Source organism: Branchiostoma floridae, chromosome 10 (assembly GCF_000003815.2).
Source record: "Branchiostoma floridae strain S238N-H82 chromosome 10, Bfl_VNyyK, whole genome shotgun sequence".
In the NCBI taxonomy this organism is placed as follows: Eukaryota; Metazoa; Chordata; class Leptocardii; order Amphioxiformes; family Branchiostomatidae; genus Branchiostoma; species Branchiostoma floridae.
In genome coordinates this window covers 18451430-18479147 of record NC_049988.1, presented here as the reverse complement: position 1 = coordinate 18479147, position 27718 = coordinate 18451430, and the positions used below count along the sequence as shown (strand labels likewise).

Genomic DNA, 27718 nt, shown 5'->3' with positions numbered 1-27718 from the left:
AGAGAAGAAAATAAGGAACTTAAGTGAAGATTTGCATACTTTTGTTGTTGTTTTTGTGAATTTTCAATATAATTGTGAAATTACGTCCTTGTCTGTGTGATTTGTGATAGTTCTCTAGGAAGTGATAGAAAGCTGCTAATGGCCATTAGGCCCAAATTGGTTTTCGTTTGGCCAAAACTTCTCCACATACCAAATATCATAAAGGTCCATCCATAGGTTCTTGGCCCTTCCACACAGGCAGACGTATGACTATATCCATTGTATCTTCAGTCCTGTTAAAATCACAGAACCAACTAATCATTAAAAACGTGGGACTTTTCATCAGCCACTGTCTCCAAAATAGAAGTCAAACCTTCCAGTAAATGTAGAATCATGCATATTGACAGCTGTATAGAATAGACACTTGTTACTTTTTACTGTCTGTACCCTTGCAATCAGCCTACAGGCATGGATTTCCAAATAAATAAATAAAAAATTGTATCTAACACAGGGTATTTAGGGATATCAAGTGGATGGACAATGGTTTCAAACTGCAAAATTTTGAAAATATGGCACTTTGAAACCATTATCCATCGACTTGATGTCCCTAAATGAATAGCAGTTAATACAACAGATATAGGTTACCCTGCGGATAAAGGTAGCCTAGTGTCAGGTAACCTAGTGTCACAAAACCGTTCAAAGTATTTTGTATAACCTTTATTCAACACCTTTATTCAACAAAAATACTGAACTTTGTTACATCAATACAAGTAAGTAGAATGCAAGTTACTTACACCATGTTACTATACAACAAAGTATCTGTTAAAGGTACTTAGAGTAGGTCTCCTATGGAATGTATAGGCAGAGAAGTTATGCCAGTTACATCAATCTTTAAACTGAACTAGATTTTGGCATCTAAAATCCCTCACATGAACAATTAACACCAGTTCACCTTTATCCGTGGGGTAACTTTTATCCGTTCTTTTTAAGAATAATGTATTTAGGGATATCAAGTCGACAGATGATGGTTTCAAACTGCAATATTTTGAAAATAGAACAATTTGAAACTACCGTCCATCGACTTGATATCCCTGGATACTGTGGATAGCCTGTTTAGCAACACAATGGATATAGCTTACCCCGCGGATAAAGCTGAACTAACGTTACATACATTGTACTAAGTCTTTTAATATGGCAATACACATACAATGAACAGTCCCAATGCTGTATCTCATGTACAATGTATGACAGTTTTTTTCCCCTTCACAATACAGTTAATTGTGCAACACGTCTATGACTATCCTAAACTGTCTATAACTATCTATAATATTCCTGTGAAATAGTGCTGTACACAAATACCCAGTCCCACTGAAATAACTTGGGTACAGGTCCATTAAATACCGAAACGTTTAGTATGTACCAGTGCTGTACCTTGATGCACTTACACAAACAAATATAACTCCTTACCCTTTCTTGTTACTCAAAGTGTGTTATTTCTACAAAAGTCATATGCCACAAAAATATGGAAATTCAGCACTGTAAAACAATGAAATGATTTGATTTGAAATCCTTTCGAGAGCCTTGGCGCAATTCCTAAGATACCTGACGTCTTAATGAACATTCTCTTGAGTATCTTATCATGTCTTTATTATCAATGAACACCACAGGTTAATTTGTGAAATTGCACACGGACAAGTACAGGTCCAGACCTGTACGTAAACCACTGTACCGGTGGATACTGGTACCTGAAATTGATGTTAGGGTTAGGTACTATACTGTGCAGTACACTAAACTACTGTCGAATAATGCTTCACGGAATGCAGTGATTGGGCGATTTGAAATCCATCCCAGTAGTGATTGGTCAATTTAAAATCTATCCCAGCCCCATCATTTGTTGGGAAGTTTCTAGCCACAAGATTAAACATCCATCCCAGCAGTGATTGGGCGATTTCAAATCCACCCCAGCAGTGATTGGGCGATTTAAAATCCATCCCAGCAGTGATTGGGCAATTTCAAATCCATCCCAGCAGTGATTGGCAGATTCAAAATCCATCCCAGCCCTGTCAATCGTTGGTCGGTTTCCAGTTCTGGGGAGCGATAAAGAGAGTATCACTGTTTCGAGGTTTGAATATTAACACTAGAATAATGCTTCACGGAATGCAGTGATTGGGTGATTTGAAATCCATCCTAGCAGTGATTGGGCGATTTAAAACCCATCCCTGCAGCGATTGGGCAATTCAAAATACACCCCAGCAGTGATTGGGCGATTTAAAATCCATCCCAACAGTGATTGGCCAATTTAAAATCCATCTCAGCTCCTCATTCGTCGGGAGGTTTCCAGCCGACCTTCCTGCCCTCCTCATACATCTTCCTCAGCGTCTTGTGGAACTCGTCGGGCTCCTGCTCGTCCTTCAGCTGTTTGTACTTCTTGTGCAGCTGCAGGGCTGTCCGCGCGTCCTCGATACTGTCGTGGGTGTCGCTCTGGATACGCAGTTCTGGGGGAGACAGAATCAAGCTAAAATGGTTAAAAGGCACCCCAAGCAATATTAGCCTTACTCACGGCTGTAGAACTTCAATTTTCAGAGTCAATTTTTTTTACTATTCTATCTCTATCTTTATGTAAACAACGCTAAGTTTGACTGTAGAAACTTGATAGAAATTACTATAAACCCTACTTCACTTTGCTCTTGTTATTTTCTTGGACCAGCAATCCCCAAAAGGTGTGGTCCAAGATCCAGTCCACTGATTTCTTCAGGTCCGGTTTTGTACCACTAAAGCGTACCAGTACCCACCCCTAGCTATGGTTACATTTCAAAGCTAAGAAGATGCATCAATCACATGACTTACTGAGGAAGTACCAGGCCAGGAAGCGGAGGGACATCATCCTCTTGTTTGTCAGGTGGAACAACAAGACTGTGTCCACGATCTGGTCCTTGGGCACCTGGGAATCAGAAGGCAGATGCAAAGTTTGTTTTTATTGCATACCCGGTAAACCAGAATGATACTCTTAAGGATAAGCTGTTTCTACAAAGAGTCTGTCACCTATATTTCAGATCGCTGACTGAAAATCCGAACGAAAATCTTCACAAGAAACAATAAGACTGTGTCCACGATCTGGTCCTTTGGCACCTGGGAATCACAAGGCAGACATTAAGTTTCTTTAGAAAGAAACGACATGTGGTGTAACACACCAGATTTGTACAGAAAAGTACAGAACAAAAATTATGACCACAGCATATCTCGAACAAAAGATACAAAAATCAGAAGTTCTGCTGTCGTAACAAATTCACACACCAGGGGTCCCAAAGTTGACCGGGACCTTTGTCTTCCCAACCCCTATTCATATCACAAATATCTTAACAATCTATTCAGAGGGTCTTATGTTATGCTGAACACAAATATGCTACGTACAAAAAGGTTGATGACTCGAAAGTCCTTCTTCAGGCCATGCCCCACCATCTTCACTCCTCGGTCAATCAGATACCTGAAATGGACACAAGCACAATGTAGGGCTGAATTACCTTTATCTGTGGGCTAACCTAAATCCGTTGTTTGCTTTAAAACGGAATTTCGGGATATCTAGTTGATGGGCAATGGTTTCACAAACTGCAATGTCAAAATATTGCAGTTTGAAAGCACTGTCTGTCAACTTGATATCCCTAAATACCCTGTTTTGTGAAAACAACAGATAGCCCCAGGAATAAACATGAACTCATCAATTTAAAAAGTGAGTTTAAAAATATGTCAGAATCATTTTTACATTCTTCACTGATTTATCTTTATGTATGTACATTGTAGTAGGGCTCTAGCCAGCTTGAAATTTTGTCCGTTGTACCAATTCTCATTGAGGGAAACATTCTGGAAAGACTTATTTTTCCATACTTGTACAAATTTTGATCATTGTTCAATTTCCATGCAGACCAAGGTTTTGGAATGAATAGTTGATTTAAATTAATTAATTTCTATACCTTCACCCACCAATATCATCTGTCAAGGTTGATGAAATATTCTTAAAATGTTTCTTTTATATGCAGTAAAATTCTGTTAAGAGATGGAATGATAGGTGGTGGCTACAGCCCTGCTATGGAGTCAAATTTTTGATAAAAATCCCAAACATCAATACTTCATTAGGAATTCTCTTTATACTGGCAGACTATACACTCCTTTTTGCAGACTCTTTAAAGGCCAGGCTTACAGTAATAAGTACGAACATGTACCTTAGCTTGAGGTAAGTAGACTTGAGTGTAGTCAGGTGTTTGGAGGAGATATTGGCGTCCAAATCACCAGGCTTGATGCCTGAAAACTTGGTCAGGTAATCCACTACCTACAGCATCAACAGAAAAATAAGAATATGTTAAATCAGAAAAATTCTGACCTCAAATCATATGTGACTGTCTAATGATTCTACATAAAGAATGTAACAATGGAATCACCTTTCCGAGCCTTTGTACTACCACAGCTCAGGAGCATTTACAGGAGCAAAATCTAAAATTTCAATAATTCTCAAATTTGCCATGCATCTAGCTGCTCTCATGAATTTCCCTTCAGAGCCATTCTGATTGTTGTATGATGGTCTTGGATTTAACCGGAGTCAGGATTGAACTGGAGTCTCCCAGTTACCAACTTATTGGAACCAGGAGCTTAACTGTGAGGCTGCTACCATTTGAGCTCTAGGGACATCTCTATTCATCCCTCATGGCCTAAATAAAGAGATTCTCAATCGACATGAACAAATAAAGAAATAACAAACAAACAAACAAACAAACAAACAATTCACCTGTTCTTGAGTGGAGATGTAGTCATCTATGAAAGGTGTGCCTTCTTGGGGGCCTTGTCTGTATGGAAAAATTGACAAATGAGCTATTAAAAAGAACAGAAACCATATAATTCTATTCTACAATTTTATCATTTTATGAAACAGAGGTTTTGTAGCCACTAGTTGTTTGTACATTTGAATGCTGGGCATTTTGACACTAAAAGGGAGTTGGGTCAATAGTGACAGATAATAACCCCAAAGGTTAACTGGAGATCTTAGCATGAGACGATGTATGCCAACCAGTGTTCAAGCCAGCCTGAAATTTTTTCCTTCCCCTGGATTTTGAATGGAAATCCTGTTGAAGGTGTGACAGTCCAAAGGGGTCTGGGGGGGCATGCTCCCCCAGGAAAATTCTGGTATCTCAAATACGGAACATTCTAGGTAGGTCAGTCCTAGTGGTTCTAAAAACAGGACACTTACCCCCTGATGACTGTAATCCTGGCCACAGACATGTGGCTAGGCTTGATGGTGGACCGGGTGCCATCACTGTGGAGTTCTGCCTCTTCCTGAAGTGATAGCAGCAACATTTCAGTACCAAGTTTAGAGCAAGCAGCATTAAAGAAATCTTTATTGACAAAAGTACAGCAGCTTTCATAAGCCTTAGGTCTATAACAACTACAGTACATATAAACAGACCATATATGAAAATCTATAGATATGAATAAGTCAACATATTGAGACTAGCATGTCATTTACATGTCATTTATTGGTTCTACAGCATAAACATTCTTTGATATATTTGCCTATTTGTACAAAGTAAGGGCTATCGCCTCCCCAAAATGTAGTTGAATGATTGCATTTGGGGAACATGTACTCTTTTGGCCAGTTTATTCTAGTGATGCTGAAGAAGAGTGATGGATGTCACTCAAACATCCACAAGTAATTTTTGCATCTTATCCAGCCAGCAGTAGGGATTGGACTGTAGATCTTTAAACATGTTGTACATGTACCTTGTTCCTTTTTTAAGGTATCAAACTTTCAACTTTAACTTTCCGATAACTTGGTAGAGCGTGACAAACTCTGCATCCAGTGTGACCAGACAAAGCTTAAATTGTAAACTATGGACTTTACCAACACAGATGAGCTTTCATTCAAATGGGTCCAAGATGTTTGAGAGGTTTTCCCCCCAAAGTTATATTGTTGACTCAGCCCATCATACCAGTTCAAGACTGGGGGTCTCACTTTATCTGTCCTCTTTACCAGGTTGTATAGGAACTTCAAAAACATCGTTAAGCTAAATGTGGATCCAAGTAAAGTCATGTCAAGTCAAGTCAAGTGTTTTCAAGTGGCTGTAGTACAGGGCCTCTTATCTGTCATGTGCGACAGACTCATCTGCACGAAGCCGGAGAGGTCACAGTCAGGAATTCCAGTGCCTCCCCTGCCGCACAAACTACTAACTACACTCCTTCTTCACCCTTTCCAGTCCCCTTCTCTAGCCACCTTTGTCACAAAGGAGACCAGTCTTGCTTGAACCCCAAAATGCTGACCTCTGACCCAATACATGTCAGTAATTGCCGATTTTTTTACATTAGCGGAAGAATAATAATCACCAGATGGATGAACTGAATTGAACACTCAACTGACTTACCTGGTTGAGGGTAACGAACTCAGCGTCCAGTGCGACCAGATCGCCGTCCTTCGGCATCTCCTCTGCAGCAAGCGGCTGGAACGTGATATGTCTCTTCAGGACACGGCTGGACAGGGACGCCTCCGGGAACAGAACCTTCTCACTGATGGGGTTGTGGACTGGGGGCAGAAAATGAAAAAAACAACAACCTTATTCAAGGTAACAGTAACAGCCCTTGCAAACCTGGGACCTAAAAGGTCTAATACTGAAATATGAAATCCACTTAGTGTAATTACACTATAATTAGTGTAATTATATTTATACTCTTCTCCCTAAGTCAGAAACATCAAACTTGACTAACTGACCCAATAGGCAAAGCAGGTGTTCTCATTGGCCCAAGCATTAAGAATCCTGTCTACATTGGCCACTTGAATACTGTGACAATTTCTTGAAGTCTATCGAGTAGTCATTATACTTGACTTTGTGCAGTTTGCAAATGTAAAAAAAATGTACAAGAGTCTTACTTTGGCAGTCGTGTCTCTTGTTGAGGTCCTTCCTGGAGAAGTAGAGCACACATGGAACCTTCCAGGCCATCCCATACTGGACAGCATCCAACTGAAACATCACAATATTCAGTCATAAACACAGTCATGTGCATACAATGCCACTACAGTCCACAAGATATTATTTTTTTAGTTCCTGAGAATACCTTGTTTTACTGTTGCAAATCTCCCACTGTCTAATGCATTTCCCCCTGGCTTGCATAAGTCAACAGACATGCATATTAAAAACAGGATATGGCACCTTGGTCTGAAATTCCGTTTGGTGTGGCTTACGGGCCTAGCATATGGAAACCAGTCGCTCTACTGCATTAAAATAACTACAAACACGCAAGCAAATGACCAAAACAAAAAGACATTTCCAGTGAAGCCATGGGCTTACCTTGTCCATAGGAGCGATGGCAAAGTCGTTCACTAAGTACCACTGGGTAGCTGTGATGCCCTATAAGGTGGGAAAAATGTTCAATCACTTTCAAGTTCTTGAATGTATTTCTCCGCATTGTGACCACTTGGTGAAACATGCACTTCGGGATTGTTTTCCCAGGATTGTTTAGGATTAGCGTTTACGTATGTGAAAAAGCACCACTCTAACCTTACAGTTAGGAGAATTTATTATGGCTTAGCCTTATTAAATCGCACTTAATCATAGTGGCTCATGCATCATCTACTCCCAGTCAGTTACAGCATTGGTCAATTGGACAGCAGAGTTTTCTTTCCACAGACTTTTCTTGGATATATATATATGCTTGTAATTCATAAAGAAAAAACACCTACACAAATGCCTGATGCACATTTATTATTATATTGTATTATAGAGACTTGCTATCGGTTACCTCTTTCCATTTGTGGTAAGGTATGCTGGCCTTGTTGTGTCCGATCAGATTTTCGTTGATCATGTGTACTGTTGCACCATTACTGATTCATTATCATACAAGTTTTAGCAATGAAAGATTCTCAGTTTGGCTAAGTGGAATCATGGATCATAAAAACTTGTGTTTGGTTAGTAGTACCTCTTTCCTCTTATGGTAGGGAATGCCGCCCTTGATATGTGCAACCAGTTCCCCCCCTCCCCCCTAGTCTGGACCCTGGAAGTAACACTTGATTTCCCTAAATACCGCTCTGAAGAACGTGAACTAGCATTATCATATTGTGTTATAGACACTTGGGTTACCTCTTTCCTCTTGTGATAAGGAATGCCGCCCTTGATGTGTGCGACCAGGTTGCCCCCCAGTCTGGACTCCTGGACGTGACAGACAGAGCTGGTCAGCTCGTACACTGCCCACTCTTCACTTGGCTTCTCCTTCTCTACATCCTGGAACACAACAGCAAGATCAAGATCAACTTTAAGGTAAAGCTAAGGCTAAAGTTGCCCATATATCAGACCAGATTGCCCCCCAGTCTGGACTCCTGGACATGACAGACAGAGCTGGTCAGCTCGTACACTGCCCACTCCTCACTCGGCTTCTCCTTCTCTACATCCTGGAACACAAGGTCAAGGTTAAGGTAAAGCTAAGGCTACAGTTGCCCACACATACGACCAACATCCTGAAACATACAATTACTCTTATGTACACAGAAAAGGAGCTATGAGGTTTGGGGCATGTGATGTCTTTATTCTGCTCTGCATGTGGAGGCATATGGGTTGCACAAAGGCATCAATGACCCAAGACCAGGGTCTTGGCCATTACAACAAACAATGCAGTGTATGTACAAACTGTGGTATGGTTAAACAATGTCAATCATTCTTTGAAACTAAGGATATAATTTAATGCAACAATGGTGGGATGGTAGGTAAGAGATAGGTAAGCCTCGCTGGCCTATACGGCATATGTCATTCAGTAGAGGTCAAGGGACACTTCCTTCAGCGTAATTCCCTACAATTGCTCTGCTAGCAATCTTCCCATGGTTAAGGTCATCAGAGAAGAACAAGAAATAGTCATATGCCTTCAAGTATTAGAGTTATGAATCAAGAATAGAGGTGTTCAAAAATTTGTGTTCCCTGGAACTATCATCGAGAGGAACTTATTGAAATCATGTCCTGTAGGAGCAGCCTCATTACTACATCTTATAGCAGTTTGATACTGGTTATGCAAAACAAAACTACATGAGCCCCTTACCTCCATCTCGGGAAGCCCCTCTATCTTCAGATGCCCGTCTACCAGCGCCATTTTGAGTCCGCAGGGTAGCCAGTGTGCCTGGGCCTCCTCCTGTAGACTCATCTCCAGTATCTCTGCACTGGACAACACCGTACTGTGGAAACAATGGGTTCAACTACTGTAAAACTTAATGCAGAAACATTCGCAGTGGTTTTATGTCTGTGGTTTTTTTTACGGTAGCCACTTTAATGTAAACATAAAACCACCACAAAAAATTTTCCACTACAGTGACCACAGTCTATGGTGCTACCGCAAACTTAAAACCACAGTGAAATATTGTTACTGTGAAAGTGTGCAAACCTTAGATTTTTCCCAACTTAACATGGAGTACAAATGTAGTTGGAATAAGGATCTTTCTCAATCAGAAATCAACAAAATATGCACAGTATTCACAATGCCAAAAGCCAGAGGAAGAAGACAAAAACAGTTTTCACCAACAAACAACAAATCAAAAATCCACAACTGCTGCTGAAAGGTGGAGAGAGAAAGCAGATTGTTAGCTGCACAGGGCAAGAACAACATTTACTGTTATACACCAGTTACCAGAACCATCCAGACCAGCAAGAGAGTTCTCAGGGGTCAAAATACTAGTAGATCACAGAACAAAGCTTCGCCCTTTACCAACTCAGCCCATGGTAAATCAGACCAAATGTACACATGGAGCAAGACCGGTTTGTGAGGGCTGTCATTCAACACTAACTCAGGTGACCTCAATATAACAACGATTGCTCCATGTGCAGCCAAAGGACTGTAGGTTTTGAACCACTCACACTGGGAAGGACCCCCACTCTTTTCTTTTCCACTACAGTGGAAGCAAGTTAATTGCACATCGGATAAACCCACACTTCGGTGAATTGCACGGAATCCCCAAATCCTGTCGTGGTGCGGTCCAACTGGGTAACTTTGCTTATCACACACGCCGGATAATTGCACAGAATTCGCTGGCAATTAAGCGGCTTCCACTGTAGTATCACTACTGTTAGTTCCATAGGGCTCTACAGTGTCTGAGTTGATCTTGTTCTTAGGCTGAGTTTGTAAAGGACTGAGCTGACTGTATTCTGCCCCTGAGAACGAACACTCACGCTTGCTGCCTCTCTGTGTTGCTCCTGTGAGAAAACTTGCAGTCGGGGCGAGTGCACATGTCACCATATCGGCACGGCCTGACAACATGGTAAGGGGTTATGCTAATACTACACAAGCATCTATAAACATAAACATGTATAACAGCAGTCGGGGCTTGAAACATCTTTTCTGTATGACTGCACTGGTACAAGTAACAGTTGAAATAGACCTGAGGGGTAATCAATAGGTTTGGGGGCTTACCCAGAAATAAGGTGCATAACTCAAGTTATGAAGTCTTTTTAATTCTAAATATCCAGCAAATCTCAAATCATTGTGGTCATTACTTTCCAGTAGGTATCCTTTTGAAAATCAGTATGTATGTGGCAAGAACAAGGTTGAACATTGAAGGGAGATGGTTTCAACACAAATCAGCTAACTCACCACAAGTGGAATTCTGCAAAAAGTCTACTGATTAGGTATTCATTGATAAAAAATTTATTGGAAAATACCACCTCCTTTTTCTGGAGTTTAAGGCAAAACAAAGCAAAGCAATAAGTGTTCTGCGGATTTCTGAATCAACTGCTACCTACGTTTGTTCCTTGTCCTGTGAGCCATGGGAGAACTTGCAGTCCGATCGCGTACACTGTGACCCGTAGCGACAAGGTCGGACAGTTCGGCTCTGCGAGGAGGATGGCTTGGAGGAGTTCCCCTCTTTCTGCTTCATGACCTGGAGGGAAACAAAATTCTCATCAAGTAAAATCTCCTTTGGCAATAACGCTAGTTCACTTTTATCCGTAGGGTAACCTTTATCCGTAGGGTCACCTTTATCCGTAGGGTAACCTTTATCCGTTCCTTTTTGAGAACAATGTATTTAGGTATATATCAAGTCGACAGATGGTGGTTTCAAACTGCAATATTTTGAAAATAGTACAATTTGAAACTACCGTCCATCGACTTGATACCTTGATACCCTCTCTGGATACCCTATTCGCAACACAAGGGATATAGGTTGCCCGCAGATAAAGGTGAACTAACGTTATAGGCTATATCAGTTTCATTGATTAATTTTCCTATCTAAGAAACTAAATGCTGAACTGACATTTTCTGTAACATTTTATGAAGGGAAAGCCTATATCATATAGCGCTACTTCACCTTTATCCGTTGGGTAACCTATATCCGTTGCTTTTAAAAACAGGGTATTTAGGCACATCAAATTGACGGGTGGTACTTTTAAACTGCAATATCCTGAAAAATTTTGCAATTTGAAACTAACATCCGTCAACGAGATATCCAAAAATATCCTGTTTTTCAAAGCAACGAATATAGGTTACCCAATGGATAAAGGTGAACTAGTGTTATATCAGTTTCATTGATTATTTTTCCTATCTAAGAAACTAAATGCTGAACTGACATATCCACATTTTCTGAAGGGAAAATCTGCAACGCTAGTTCACTTTTATTCGCGGGGTAACCTATATCCGTTGTATCTAAAAACAGTATCAAGTCTATATACGGTGGCTTGAAATTGCATTTTTTTTTCTTCAAAATATTGATTGCAGTTGGAAAGTTTGTACCGTCGGTCAACTTGATATCCCTAAGTAGCCCGGATTTAAATACAACGGATATAGGTTTCCCCACGATTAAAGGTGAACTAGCGTTACTTCCATGTAGGTTAGACCTCCGGGTAATAAGATACGCCAAAAAGTAGTTGCTCAAGCAACTGGCTATGGTTTTGGAAATGGTCAACTACCATCCAGTAGTTTTCGTCAGTGACACTGAAACTCTGTACTAATCTATCTGTTCTTGCTACTTTAAGATTGAGGAAATAAACTTGACATTATGCAGTACAGCATCAGGGCTCGAAATACTTTTTTTCTGCATACCTGCACTGGTGCAGGTAACATTGAAAATTACCTGCACCAGACAAATTTTACCTGCACCACTCTGAGTTTAGGAAGACTTTAGTATAAATCATACTAAAATTGTTTAGGAACAATTGCTATTTTTTTCTTTTATACTTAATAGGTGGTAACAGTCAATGCAGCTAATAACAATCCCTACACATCTAAACCAAAGGAAATTTATGTATGAAACCCAGCACATGGACCAGTGCAGGTTAGGTGCAGGTAGACGCCAGAAATACCTGCACAGCTCCAATTTTACCTGCACTAACATGCATATGCAGGTGGTATTTTGAGCCCTGAGCACATAATCATACTACAACATGGCTCCAACAAGCATAATTGTTTCTCTTTCTACAGTAATTAATGCTACTTCACCTTTATCCGCGGGTTAACCTATATCCGTTGTTTTTGAAAACGTATCATTTAGGAATATCAAGTTGACGGACTGTGGCAACAAACTGCAATACGCAATGTGTATTTTTAAAACATTGCAGTTTGAAACCACCGTCGTTGACTCAATATCCCTAAATACACTGTTTTGAAAAAGAACGGATATAGGTAACCACGCGGATAAAGGTGACCTAGCGTTACATTATAGACAAGATTGTTAAAAGACTTAAATTTGCAGAGACTGTACAAGCTGCAATGAAAAAGGATAATTGTAAAAAAGGAGTCACCAAACGAAAGGAATGGTGAAGGAGAACTCGGTAATCTTTTTAAAAGAAAGATTATAAACATTTAAGAATGGGGAATCGAGAGACAGACAGAGACGCAAACCATGCACTTAAGACTACTGTTGCCACTGACCAACTTTTGCCTTTTACTCAGAACAAAAGATTAGAAGGATACTGAATTTATAACCTCCAGGGCAAGAACCACACCAAGTATAAGAGAAAACCACAACCAAAACATCTGGCAAGGGATGAAATTCCACGTAGCTTCAACAGTATGAAAAAAAAGGAAATGAAGTGTTGCGATAAAAGAGTGTATGGTGTAGTTTGAAAGTTCATCTATGTAGGTACAAATCATTCTGAAGCAAAGTTGAACAGTAATTTCCAACAGAAAAATTCAAACCAATTTTTTTTTACTCCAAAAGGCAGATACTCAAGCAACTTTTGGATATGGTCTTTTCCAAAATCATATCCAGTTGCTTGAGTTACTGCTTTTTGGCATATCTTATTACCTGGATGTCCAACCATCATCAATGCAAATATTTCACTATTCAACTCCAGTCTTTGTCAATGAATGAGCGCAACATGACGTCATAGAAAAGGTTAAGTGCATAATCTTTATCAGGGATGGTAGTTGGACAATTGACTATTTGGATAAGTCTGTTTTTTGTGTTGGAAATGCCAGTAAATGTTCAACTTTACTTCAGAGTGATAAACTGTGTTTGTAAGAAGATATACTGTAACTGTTGAGTTGACTGATTCAAACAGACCTGGTCCCACGGAACGTAGTTCGGCATTTTCTACAAGTTGAAAAGGAAGGAAGGGAAGAAGCCGAGCATTACAAAACATGTTTGATTGGATTATGATTGTGTCTTCATCATCATTATTATCTCATCTTATCATGAAGCCATAATAGTATCGATTCACGAAAAACTCATATCAGCCTCCTGGCAACTTTTCATTGAGGTCATATCATAGAGAGAAGAGCCTGAGGTAAAAAAAATGGTCAGACAACGTATAACTAAGACTTGGTCAGACAAAATTGAAGTTAATAGATCCAAAAAACATATGATGGGACAAATCTTTTGGCCACTCAGGCAGTTGTTTATCTCATTCAGTTAACCCTGCACACTCTAAGGGTGCTCCAATGTACCACATTTGTACTTTTACATTGAGAAGATAGCTGGGTAAAGGTTAAACATATAAAAGTAGTGACTGGCAAGAGGGTGAGAATGAGGACTCCAAGTTGGAGTAACTGTCATAGCAAACAACATCAATACAGCAATATCACATGTCACGAAAATATCGAAGATGAATTCCACTTTGTCATGACCTGTCCAACTGGCAGTTAAGATCGAGAGAGAAGCACTGCTAAAGCACACTCCTCACTATCTAGTATGCAGACCAATATTTATGTACTGATATCATGTCCAACTCCCATATTTACATATGCAGGTCAATTTATTTGTACACTATTCCAAATACGAGACCAGATCACTCATACATGACTGTTACATTATAGATATTATTAATATTTTGACATCCATCCATCCATCCATCCCTTCATCCATCCCTATCCCCCTACCTCCTCCTGTGCTTGCCAGAACAGCTGGTCCCGCTCACTGTCCAGGTGACAGTTGATGGAGAGGATGTCTGGCAGGCTCTTTAGTTTCCTGCTTTGTGTCTAAGAAAAAACAAAGAAGAAGTTGACTGCCACTTCTGTGCCCTTTCTCAAAAGCCACAGCAAGGCTTTCTAAGGTGACAAAGGCATCCTACAATAGCTTGGGTACCATCAAGGTAGTACTAGTAGTTTGCTTCTGCTACCCCTCTGGGAAACTATATACATGTATCATTTGGTGGTGACTTCAACCAATGAGGAAATTAAGGAATAGGTTCTATAGTGCTAAGTCGAAAAGTTAACCATTTCAAGTTTCTTGGTTAGCAGAAGCACCCTCGTCCAAAATTTGGACAAGACTTGAATATTCCAGGCGTTAGAAATGTCCAAGTTCTCAGAGAGAATAAACGTCAAAGTAATCTACTATACAGATGGTACCCAGGCTAATCTTATTGAGGATTTTCTATACATAAAGGACTCTCTATATATTATCAATTGAGGACTCTCTATATATCATTATTCTATATGTAACCTCCTTGTACACACCGTGGGCTGATATCTGTTGCAGTCCTCACACCAGGCGTGGGTGACCTGCTCTGATGACATGCTGCTCTTCAGGACCTCAGCAAATGAGTACTGCTTCTTCTTCAGCTCTGCAACACAAGTAGTGGAATTGTTTTTGTAACATCATGCATTGATAAATCCGTAGATACATGTACATAGAGAGGATTGTTTTCAAGCCAATGATACTTGTACTGCAAAGTGTTTGCTTGGAAACTTAAATGAGTTGAAGTGCTGTTATACATGTACCGGCTATACAGATACAGATACAGAAGCTGGTGTGTTATGCCAAAGAGCAGTTAACCAGCTATATACAGATATAGATACAGAAGCTGGTGTGTCATACCGAAGGGCGGTTATACCAGCTATACAGATACAGACACACAAGCTGGTGTGTTACGCCAAAGGGGGGTTATACCAGCTATACAGATACAGAAACAGAAGCTGCTGTATTGTGCCTAAGGGCGGTTAGAACGGCAATAGAGATACAGATAAAGAAGCTGCTATGTTAGGCCAAAGGGCGGTTATACCAGCTATACAAGGAACAGATATATGTACAGGTATCAGCTTGTCTATCCAACAACACAGAAATGTCTTTTAAAAATCACCTGGGTCTGAGATGTCCGGGTAGTTGAGTCCATACACCATGGAGTTGGTCTCCTTGGTCGTCTCCTTCCCACACCGACACTTGGAGGAGATGGTCACCTCTGAACTGAACATCTTCTCTATTGGTGTCTTCTCTACTTCCTTCGGAGGCTCTGGTTCTTCAGGCTCCTTCTTCTCTGAGTCTTCCTCTTTTGGTTCAAGAATATCCTGAGAAGCAGAATAAAATGTTAATGTAGTAAGGAGTTCCTTTATTTTGTGGATTCTCATAAAAGCATGGATAAACATGAACATGTATGGGTTCTTCAAATTCACCCACTGCAACTGTTGTATTGAGAAGCCTAAAATCAATGAATAGTAGAGTGTTCTTTTTCTTTCGGAGATAAAATCACTGAAGATTGGAATATTTTGTCAAAAAGTACAATGTACAGTAGGGGCGTCCTCAGTAGATAGCTGTAAGTTTAAAGAAATTAGATGTACAAAGGTTTCGTGCAAATTATAACTAGCCAGCATTACCAGGGCAATTATACAAGCAAAACTATAGAGGTACATACATGATTAAGTCATCAGGTGGACCTGCAGAAAACACCTGTCCAACTCACCTGGTGCACCTGCTGCACAATGAACCTGTTCCAGGACTGGATGAGCCGACCCAGGTTGACCTTTCCCGTGGCCTCCTCGTGGTCGCCCAGAACCAGCCCAAGCGCTGAGGCCTCCGGGATGGTGCGGAACGCTCGCAGGAAGTTACTGGCCTGCGACAAGTGCAAAATACATGACATTGTTATTGACTAAATATACGTTATTGCATCTGTATCTGTATCTATATAGCTAGTATAACCATCCTATAGCGTAACACACCAGCTTCGCAGGCACAAAGTGCGGCAGCAGCTGGTTATATTACACTGAACGAACCGTCACACCTAACTTTTGCACATCTATCTGCAAGTGTTGTTTCCAGAGAATGGAAGAAAAGTGGAAGAAGTGGCCCAGGAAGATTGCTAAAATGTCCATAGAGTTTGGAATGGTGCGGAATGCTCGGAGGAAGTTACTGGACTGGGACAAATTCCACACAGAGTTTTTATTACATTAGCCAGAAGATTATGTTTGGGTTTGGGTTGTTTTGTGCTTTTGTGTTTGTGAACTCATGAAATTCTGCATCTGGTGGATTGCATTTATTTGATATTTGTGGTCAGCATAACTCAAGAACCTCTCGATGGATTATGTGGTATGTGATCTTGGAACTGCTAAATAACTTCCATTTCTTGTATTTTTTTACCTAAATTAGACCATACATTACGCAGATGAGCAATTCATTTGCATAATCAGAATATTTCAGAACTCTTGTTACCTGACAGTTTTCCCCCTTGGACATGTCCAGCATGTGGAAGAGGAACCCCAGCTCGCAGGTGAGGCAGAACTCCTTCTCACACAGGTGGGACTGGGCTGCACACCTGAGGGGCTCGATGAAGTACAGCACCTGGAGAAACAATCGTTTTCTTAGACCTTAGACCAGGGCTGTCTCCAGCCTTAATTTTTTTCCGTCCCTCTCATTGTTTGGGATGTGGATTTTTCTTGTTGAATAAGTCCTTTCAAGCTTCTGAAAACACATTCAGATTTTTGGGACGGATGGGTTGGAATTTTTGTCCATCCCAACATGCAAACTTCCATCCCATGGCCAGGACAGAGGGATGGCCTTAGACCAGCTGGAGGATGGTGGACAGGGAGTAGTATCCCTGCCCTTTGAGGAACTACAAAATGTAAAAGTTCTGCAATCATGGGTTTCCCAATGCTGAATCAATGCAGAAATACAGCTCCACCCCCTTTAAACAGGAGTGCCCATTCCCCCACAGTGCCAAGGTTCTCAACCTATCGAGGTAGGCACATACACATATGTAGCCAGAAGACAAAGTAGATTGTGGCTGTCTCCAGGACCTGTCCCCCCGTCCCAGCACAGAAATTTTTTTTTGAGGGACAAAAGTTCAACCTGCCTTTCAAAAGCATCCCGACATGTTCTTACTGACAGAAATGCATTTTTGTAAGCTTGAAAGGATAGATTTAACAGTGAAAACCAACAAGTGTCATGTCAATCCTTGCTGAATGCCAGTCAAATGGATTAAGGTGACTAGATTAAATGGATTAAGGTATGCAGTCTAACTAGGGTGAGCCTGCTGTACAGAGCTGCATGGAAGTGTGGTGTGAAGACTTGCCAACTCCTTCGTACCCGTGTGAGGGATCCCAGCAGCAGTATTATCAAATACTGAATACTACAACTATATATTGATATACCTATGTCTTTTAAACTGTTAAATCTCAGCCTTACCTGCAGCATGGCATTACAGTAGCTGTTGGGAATGTTGGTCTCCAGACCAGCAAAGTTGGTCCGGTTGTAGTGGCGGAAGTCAAAACTGTCCACACCTGGAATCAGAAGGAACATTGGGATCACAAACCACATGTCTCACTCGCTCCCTATCTGATTTAGCATCCGTTGTTCCCTGTCTTGGTTGGACGTGTCAAGTCGTTTGGATCTGATTGCTGCCCTCCATCCGTCTCTGTCAAGGGGCAGGGTTCTCCCCAGAATTTTTTAGTATAGTGGAGGGGCTGGCAAAAATATCCCGAACCAACGCGCTGCGCTTTCATGAAAATGGGTTCATTTTGCAATGACATGTCGACAGAGGGTGTCAAATACTACAAGTATAATGTTAGTATATTATAGTGATTCCTTTGTTGTGAAGTGGCAAAACGACTTGTTTTGATCATTGCCCATTCACAAGTTTTTGCAGACAATGCCAACTGGAAAAGTGATGCCACTTGGTACAAAAATCTGTGAATTTTCATTAATTTTAGCAAAACTAACCAAGAAAATAGGGAAGAAACACTAAATTTCAAAAGTAGAATAGTGGAGCTGGGCTAGGAGTATAGTGGAGGGCCTCCGTTATTCCATCCTCTGGGGAGGACTCTGAGGGGGGTGGCTTTTTGCATGTCCAGTTTTCTAAGATCTTTATTAACAATTTCCAAGTCTAACCAATTTCCTCTTGGGGCGCCCACGCGGGTTCTGGCCCACTACAGACAAGTTTATGACCTTTCTTGGCCAGTTGTTATGGGTCATTCTTTGCACGTGGTCATACCAGCGAGTCTGTTGTAGCGCAAAATGTCATGGAGGCTGTGTAAACATAGCCTACACCTAAGCTGTTCAGATGACACTCTGTAGAAGCCACAAATCAGAGGCGGCGGCAGCAAATTTCGCTTGGGGGGGCGACCCTTTACTGACAGAATTTTGCCGCACATGTAGTGCCGAAGGACCATTCTAGGGGGGTCCGGGGGCATGCTCCCCCTGGAAAATTTGAAATCTTGACCCTCTAAAACGCCATTTCCTGCGTTTTGACGGGCACATTTTGCTGCTAGACTAAGCTAACTTTGATGACAATTCTGTTAGAAAGACACATGGTTTTAGCGAGGGCGATGCCCCAAAAATATATTCACGATTTCAAGTGCGGAAGGTGCAAGCTGTAGCAAGGTTGGTCTGGGGAAATTTTAAAATCTGCACCCTCTGAAACCCCATTTTCTGTATTTTGAGGGACAAATTTTGCTGAGGGACTATGCTAAATCTAATGCCATTTTTGTCAAAGAAAGATGTTTGAGGGCGATGACCCACGCCTCAACAAATTTTCACCATGTCGTTGTGAGCGCCGGAGGCACAATGAGTCATCCGCGGCTAGGGAGGTCCGGAGAAAATTTTGAAATCTTGACCGCCTAAAACGTCATTTCCAGCATTTGAGGGCCACATTCTGCTTGTAAACTAAGCTAAGTACGATAGCAAAATTTCTATTAGTTTAAAAGTTTTTTGAGAGCGACGCTCCCGCAACATATTGTCCTGCGCCGACATGGCCGAAGACGCGGGCCGTCACAAGGGACTCTGGCGAAATTTTGAAATCGGGACTCTCTGAAACGTCATTTCTTGCGTTTTCAGGCGTAAATTTTGCCGTTAGACTAGCTTGATTTAAAGAAATTTCCATCATCAAAAAAATACACAAGGTTTCAGCTTGATTTTCTGGGGGGGCGACGCCCCCCCCCAACATATTTTTCGGGGGGGCAGCCGCCCCCCTTGCCCCCCCGGTGCCGCCGCCACTGCAAATTTACTCACAGCAATATTTGATCAAGAGTAAAACTCACTGTAAAAGGAAGCAATGGGAAATCATTTCTGATGTCACATTCACAACCAGGTGTCCCAGTTCTTGTCTTCAAACTTGAGTTTGTCCAATTTAATTCTATATTACTTTCTGTATGTTACATGCAATGTTTGTTGCATTCATCCATCCATCATTCCAATCAATCCACCCCTCTCTCCATTTATTCCTTTATTGTGAGATCCTTTAGCCCTATCAAGGGCTAGTCTTCTAGGGTTTGAAGTTTGAACAACAAAAACATACATAATACACATACATTACATGCAGACATATATAATATCATACAGATTACAGATCAAAAGAAACATACACAATCATAATCCAAATGTACAGTCCTCCCTCCCTCCCTCCATATATGGCCCCATTTGATCAGTAATGACCATGGTAAAATCCTAATTGATATCAGCTCTACAGCTTTGACTATGGCTAAACAGTCCTATAAGAGAATGACACTCTCTGCCACATAGGGCACATCTGTAAGCTAAGTAGGCCTACCATACTTACCGAGTTTTGTGTACTTGATCTCTACTTTGCGGTATCTTGTCGGCACCATGTACCAGCGAGGACTCTCTCCTGATGCGAAGGAAACAAATAATTCAGTTGTTCAGACAAAATAACTTGTTTCAACGTGTCCAACAACATGTTGAAAAAGTTTTTGCTTGTTCAATGTAGCCATGTATCACTACCCAAATTTTCATGTCACAAAACAATGTTACAGTATCATTTTCGTGATGAATAAAAAAATGCATCACCAAAAAAGCAAACTTTTTAATGGTGAAGATCAATCCTTTTTTCAGGTTTGAAGACCTTTGAATATGAAATTAAATTTAGCATCACAAAGGCTCCACCCCAAGGTAGTTGCCAAAAACCTCTGACCTCTGGCCCCTGGTGACTCGGGAACAGTGCTGGTTGCCCCCGTAGATGAGGTGGGGATGGTGATGGCCAGGTCCTTGGCTCGGTACGGCACCTGTGGCAAAACGTGGTCTTGTGGTAAGGGCGGCTGACTTAGAATCTAAAGGTTCTGGGTTCGAATCCTAGCAGGCCATATGTAGCTATCAAAAATGTTGCAGATTCCAAGAAGCAAGAACAAAGTTTAAAAGCAATGATGATACAGACACCATATTTGGACTTAGTTGTGGTTAGGCTGTTGACTTAGAATGGAAAGATTCTTGGTTCAAATCCTGAGCAGGCACCAATGTTCTGCCCTTGGGAAAGGCATGTTTTCACATATTCTCTCACTCAACTTAAAATGAGTACCTAGCTTTGGTTAGAGACGTCTTTTTAGATGGGATGCAAAGCCAGAGGTTCGGTGTTTGAGGAGAGACACACGTTAAAGAAGACACCCCATTTATCAAAAAGTCTAAGAGTAGGGTTCCATCCCAGCGTGAGTGGATCAAACCTTACAGTCTGGTATCACGCAGCTTGAACTTATTATGCAAGCAGTACATATGTTATGCCTTGAGGCAGTTTGATAAAAACAAAACAAATAAACAAACAAATAAACAAACCAACCTGGTTCCTCTTCTTAACCCTCGGGTTAGGTGCATAGCCGATGAACTGAACAATCTTCATGGAGGCCAGAATCTCAGGGTCAACTGGGGGCATCCGTCTGGGGAGAGAGTGAAAATATTCAGTCATCATCATCATTATCTTTGTTACTATCATAGTTGTAACACATATTAATGATTATCTTACCACTTCTCCAATCTCCAAGCAGATGGAGGGATTTGGCTCAGTCTTTCTGTTTGTTGCAACATTTAGTAGCCTCCATAGCAGACTCTCTGGGCCTTTTTTTGTCTTTTTTTTTGCTCATAATACCCTTTTGCTGGTCATTTCTTTTCGTATTGGGTCGCTTGTACTACGGGCCGGCAGTACATTTAGTACATCTTTCTAGTACTTCAATTTTAACATAGAGGGTGGACATAATAATTGATAGACAAGCACCATCCCCAGATACTACATCAGCCTGTGATTACTATTGTCAAGAATCCAAACAACAATACTGTCTTTTCGAACTGCAACATTTTCTTTGTAAGTTTCACAAAAAGTATGTGCGCCAGTACCATAGTACTACAGACCCTGTTGGCACTTACCTCTTTACATATTTCATGCAGTCCTCCGGCCAGTCAGAGAGCAGGGGACCACTGGAAAACAAATTATTAACACTGTTATACAGATGTACATCACTTAAAGGTGTATATCATCTATACAATATTATTTAAGCCAGCACAAGGCTTATATTCTCCTTAGTGAATTCCACTTCTTGTCACTTCTTTTTGATAGCGAAATTTTGAAAGAGATGTGTTTTGCAATCAAAGATTTGTCTAAATTGTCTAAAGACATATCAATTTGTTTGTATTACTTTGGTTTATGAGGCCCATCAATCTGCTAAGTCCATCTCTCTCCTTGTTGTATAAACTACATTGTACTACAAAATGCAAGAGTAAACCGTACTTACTGACAGTTCTCATATAGCATGGGTATGCTGGCCAGGGGAGTCAGGGGGTCCACTATAGACATGGCAGGCAGGTGCTCGGGCTGGATTTAGGATAAAAAAAAATGTTCAACAGTTGGTAATATGTACAGTTTTAGGTAATATCTCTTGGTACATATTATACATGATTGTATACTGTCGGGGATTTGCTATTTTATGGTTTATAATCTATATCTTTGGTTCCAATCCATCTGTTTATCTGCACTCACACTCATTCATCCATCCATCCATCCATCCACTCACAGATAGACCCACACACCCCACCACCCATCCATATTCCCATGAACTAATACACCAACCACTCACCCTCCGACATAACCCACCCTTGTACTTACATGATCCGCGAATTCTGTAGGACTTGAGTAGTTGTTGTAGAGGACCTCTTCTCTGTCTGTCCATAGGTGCAGCAATCCTTTATCACAAAGTGAAATGTCCAAAAGTCAGTAATCTTCCATTCAAATGAAAAAGTAGTGTACTAATGCCATACCGGACAGGTGTAATATGCCACAAGGTGGTTTTAGGTGATACAAAATGCAGCTGATCTAGCTTATGTGTGAATGTACTGATAAGGGTTACACATCCAGGAAAACAATATCTAAAGACAATTCAGCCTCTACAACTGGAAAAGATTACGAGATTATTTCCAGATGTAACCTCCAAATCTCATCTAGTTATGGAGATTGTATTGTCTTTCAATATTGCTGAAATTGATCTTTTGACGGATTAAAAACATAAACGGTAAATTTATTGATTCTTGAGTGGATTTCAATTTTGGGGTATCGCCAAAACACATCGCATGCAAGAATTCATTGTGAAGAATCACCACGAAGATACAAGCACAGGGAACATTTCAAGATGAACATTACCTCCATTGTCTCCAAAGGAAAAGGCCTCGCATGATGTGGAGATGTCAAAGCCCATGCACATGTGCCCGTGGGTGTTGAGCTGGTGGATGGCCATGCTGGCAGGGGTCATCACTCCGGCAAGGTCCAGGATCTGGAACTGTCCAGCCTGGAAGAACACAAACAGGTGCAATGTACAACAGCACCTTCTTTTGACATTTATACAAACTGCAAGTCTGTGTTACACAACCTCTCACTGCCAGGGGCTGAACTGGCCACAGGCCCTAAAAGTGATCCTGATACAACTAGTTAAGCAAGAGCTATTCTTCCACAGTTGAGAGGACAGGCCTTATGTACAGTATTTACAGGTTCATTGTACCAGGGAAAATCTCCCAGCTCTTTCGACAAGCACAATGTACAGTGGACCACAGCTTAAGGGCTGTAACCCTTTTTGGTAGGGTGCATGTCGGGAGAGCAACACAGCCAGGATTCAAACCCATGACTTCTAGTTCCAGTGGCAGGGCCACTAACTACTAGCCTTTGTACACTGAGATTGGAGTCCAGCCTTGATTGCTTTAGTCCGCTCCTAAAGGTCGCAACCTGCCATCATGTTAGCGGGTAGCGATCTTAGGGATGGACTAAGGTGCTAGAGTTTGTGGCCATTCACCTCTGGGTTGAGAGAACTATCTGCATTCCTAGAGCAACCAATAGGAGCAGCTTAAACTGTACATGGAAAGTTAAGGGAAGGAACTCAACTCACCTGAGACACAGCGACAATCCTGGGTGTGTAGGTGGGTACGAAGCGGAGGAACATGGGGTCGATGGAGAGCTGCATGGGCGCCATGGCTCGCATTACACGCAGGTCATAGATCATCAGGAAACGGTCCACCGCCAAACTGCCTCTCCTAGGACAGATGACAAATAAATAAATTATGAGCTTTCTGTTGTACATAAACCACACAGGAACTTGTTCTAACGAAACAAAGTAATGCAGTTGTTATGCTTTATAATAAATTATATGTTATGCAAGATCACTATTACATGTATGAAAAAATCCAAAAGACAAGAATCATCTGTATCTGTATAGCCATTATATATGTCCTTCAACATAACACAAAAGCTTCTGACTTCATAAAGCTTTTCATGCAAATCGAAGAAAAGGTAAGGTGAAGAAAAGTGATACTTCAATTAACATTTAATAGTTTTTATTACAGTCACAAAATATACAGCAGCTTTTCTAAGATGAGAATCATTAATTTGAATAATATTACAAACATGATATAATGGAAACAATTGTTTTACCTGGTAGAAAAGCCTGCGGTGACCAGCAGATTTCCGTGGACGTCAAAGTCCGACAGGGACCCAGAGTGAGCCTTCAGGATGTGCTCTGTCTTAAAGGTGTTCATGTCTCGTAGGGTCACCTGAGGACACACAAGGGTGGTACTCCAGTTACTGGACAAGTGATGGTTCATACTTGTATTTCACAAAACCTCTTAAGTCATCTTGTCAAGTTCTACAAGCAACTACGGGCATGAGAATGAAGAATTTTATTTGGCAAGAGTTAAGCGAATGAAATGAATGGGAAGGAAATAGGTCTGTAATTATCGTTTAAGAGCTAGCCTACTCTTCCACTAGTCATAACAGGGAACACTGATGCTATATTGATTCATTTACTGGTTGATTAATTAAGTAACGGACTAACGAAAGTCAAATTAAGCAAACAAACAAACAGGTTGTCCTTACCTGTCCACTTGTATCCCCACAGCATATGAATCTATTGGTGTGTCTAAATATGGCAACTCCAGGATCACCCACTTCTAGCTGAATAGCAGGGGGGAGAAAAAAGTTACACGAATTCATTACTGACTCTGTATTTTTTACTCTTGTAAAATGAAAAAATGCAGTTTGTGAGAGACTTAAATGATGTTCAGGAGAAGTTTTTATAATAATTTTTTTGGGTTGTGTCCCTACCAAGTTAACCTGCTGTCCAGAATTCAGATCAAACTCGATGACTTTGTCCTGGTGACCCCCTATGAGAAGAGTGGTAGGGTCCACCATTGTCATGACCTGCATGTCATGCATGTCCTCACCACTGTAAAATGGGGGTAAGAAGGTCAATTCAAATTGGGTAATACTGTTAACTAGTATCTTAAAAAATTTTTTTCACATCAAGTCCCTGTGAAAGTAAACAAACATACAGTACCAAGAAATAAAACCATTCGGGATTTTCAACGTTGGCCATGTTCTCCTATACTGGGAAAGAACTTAACCGAGGAATGGAGCTTGCTGTAGAAGATATCCGTTTGAAGACTGTAACAAAGGCTAGTCTCTTTATTCATTGACGTAACAATCTGATTTAACTTTTCACAGAGGCAACAAAGGAACAGACCTGAAATCAAAGATGGTCAGTCCGCCGCGCTCAGAGCACCTCATGCGGTTGTTCCCGAGGAGCAGCACGCCGTTGTCAATACTGAGCACCTGGCGCATCTCTGTCCCGACGGGCAGTGGCTGGAAGGACGAATACTTCTGCATGCCTGGGCCATAGTAGGACGTCACATGTCCCTGTATAGGAAAAATGAAGATTTACTGGTGTCTTAAAATGGATAAGGTCAGCGTATTCTCTTTGTCATTAGATGAAGGTTTTTATGTTGTTTGCTTGTGCTCTTTGTCACCAGGGCTAACCCTAAAAGCCACATTGACAGGCTAGTTATGCAGCCCTGGATGTGCATACTGGCCTACCCAGTATATAAACAAAGGTCATAAGGCAAAGAGCTGTTTCCTATGGTCTCTAGGGCACACTGTTGGAAGGCGGAGTCCTTCCACTGCCTTCCCTCCTCAGAAAACGTCAGGTACCCATTTTTACACCTGGGTGGAGTGAAGAAGGTCGTGTAAAGTGCCTTTCCTAAGGGCACAGAATGGTAAACCATCATAAGTGTACATTGTACTGACAGCCCTTTAACCATTCAAATGTCAAAGTGCCCATTTAGTTGCCATAAGTATTGTCCAATGAAAAAGATGAAGCTTTGAGAAGGTTGAAAAGTGAATTTTTTTATAAGAAGTGTTTTCTGACTCACTCCTTGGTTGCCCATCCAGAGCAGCTCCTGATGAAGATCGAAGGCGACGGCCGACACCCCGTATCGGTCTCCTCCGTCTGCCACGATGGTGTGGAGCTCGTGGTACTCCTCATTACCAACAGGAGGGTTGGAGATGCCTCGACCTGGAAAATTATTCTGTGTTAATAAGACTACTTTCATGTTTTGTTTCTGAAAATAATTTGTAACAAAGGTTTCAGCTTCTCTGTTTTCCATCATTTATTATGGTCACTGAATCTTTATTTCCTAGCAAGTATAACTGCCCTTCTGTCCAACACAGCTGCAGCTTCTGTAATTGTAAAGCCTGTACAACCGCCCTTCTGCTTGACACACCAGCTTCTGTATATGTATTGCCACTGCCCCTGACATAACTGTCCTTTGTAACACACCAGCTTTGCAGGCATCTACACTGAAAGCAATTTGCCTAAAGCTACTCTAGTATCTCATTTATGAAGTAGCGATGTATTTGTTGACAGCAAGATGTGCAACATTTGTTCATAGATATATCAGTGATGATATCAATGGATTTCTCTTGCCTAGTCTATCAGTTTCGCCATAGGGCAGCATATTGATATGTGATCTACTTTTGATCTGATCTATTTTTGCTCACACTTTTACAAGTTCATTGAAACCTTCTTTATCACCCCTTCCAATTTCTAACGCCCCCTCTATCTGTCCAGTCCATACCGCTGTCCATGGTGCCGTGCGTGCTCTAGTAAGAAAATGTTTATGATAACTTAGTGTTCTCCATCTGTGATCTATTTTTGCCCACGATATGACAAGGTCATGGAGACCTTCTCTGTCACCCTCCCCCGTTCAAACTACACGTTTATCGTACCGCCTTGCATGATGCCGTGCTCCTGATGCTGCCCGCTGTGATGCTGAGAGTTGGGATCGCTGGGGTGGAAGCCTTCCTCGAACCCGCTGGAGTTGTGTCCGAAGTGCACCGACGCGTCGCCGCTCCCGTTAAAACTGCCGTCCAAAATCGGCACGTGCCCGTCCACAAATATCTCGGGATGGTGCTGTGGTGTTTGAGGCGCGTGTGGCACGGGGGAGGGGGCGAAGGGCGGGGCGTGAGGCCCCGGGGAGGGCGCAAAAGGCGGCGCGTCTGGGCTAAACGTACTCGCGGTGGTGGTGGTGGTCGCGGCAGCGGGGCTGAACTGTGGTGCGTACGGGTTTGGCGTGATCCCGCCACCCGTAGACGTGTTAAACTCCATCTTTCAGCTCCTATGTGTCCTAGGATATATACTTAAACGTTCTACGGAGGTACAGAGTGTTAGAGGAATGTGAAAGTTGTGTAGACGGCGCCCAAATTTTCCGGAGAAAATTTGACGGGAACCAAAACAAAAACGGCGGCCATGTTTCCTACCCGTGGGTCAGTGCGCGGGGTCAGAGGTTAGAGCGACGTTGCATCAGTTGTTTTGATTTTTACGGTATCAACAGAAAAAGTAACTGCCAAAACCGATCAACTATTCTGGACAAATACGGGCGTTGTGCGCTCAGAAACAAGGAGACAGGTAAACCTTCTATCATTTATAATCATGTTGTGTGTTTGAACGGATTTGTTATGACTGTAGTTGTAGAAAACATGAACTATTTCCCATGTAAACA

General features: G+C 41.5%; 1 protein-coding gene across 1 annotated transcript; it reads right to left on the bottom strand.

Moving 5' to 3' along the window:
- Positions 1-1086: 1086 nt before the first annotated feature.
- Positions 1087-27630, bottom strand: LOC118425036 (PAN2-PAN3 deadenylation complex catalytic subunit PAN2-like). Its single transcript, XM_035833850.1, has 36 exons — positions 26946-27630; positions 26090-26232; positions 25405-25577; positions 24987-25107; positions 24759-24836; positions 24318-24436; positions 23776-23920; positions 23040-23184; positions 22509-22585; positions 22138-22217; positions 21773-21823; positions 21192-21288; positions 20556-20646; positions 20184-20252; positions 17816-17910; positions 16844-16972; positions 16098-16247; positions 15501-15705; positions 14878-14984; positions 14302-14400; positions 13487-13516; positions 10731-10867; positions 10161-10238; positions 9040-9172; positions 8306-8401; positions 8094-8234; positions 7305-7364; positions 6887-6977; positions 6384-6541; positions 5216-5301; positions 4757-4814; positions 4197-4303; positions 3391-3463; positions 2827-2920; positions 2279-2474; positions 1087-1814 (listed from the first exon to the last, which is right to left on the bottom strand). The coding sequence occupies exons 1-35, from the start codon at positions 27322-27324 to the stop codon at positions 2299-2301; spliced, it is 4071 nt and encodes a 1356-aa protein (XP_035689743.1). The 5' UTR covers positions 27325-27630; the 3' UTR covers positions 1087-1814; positions 2279-2298.
- Positions 27631-27718: the final 88 nt, after the last annotated feature.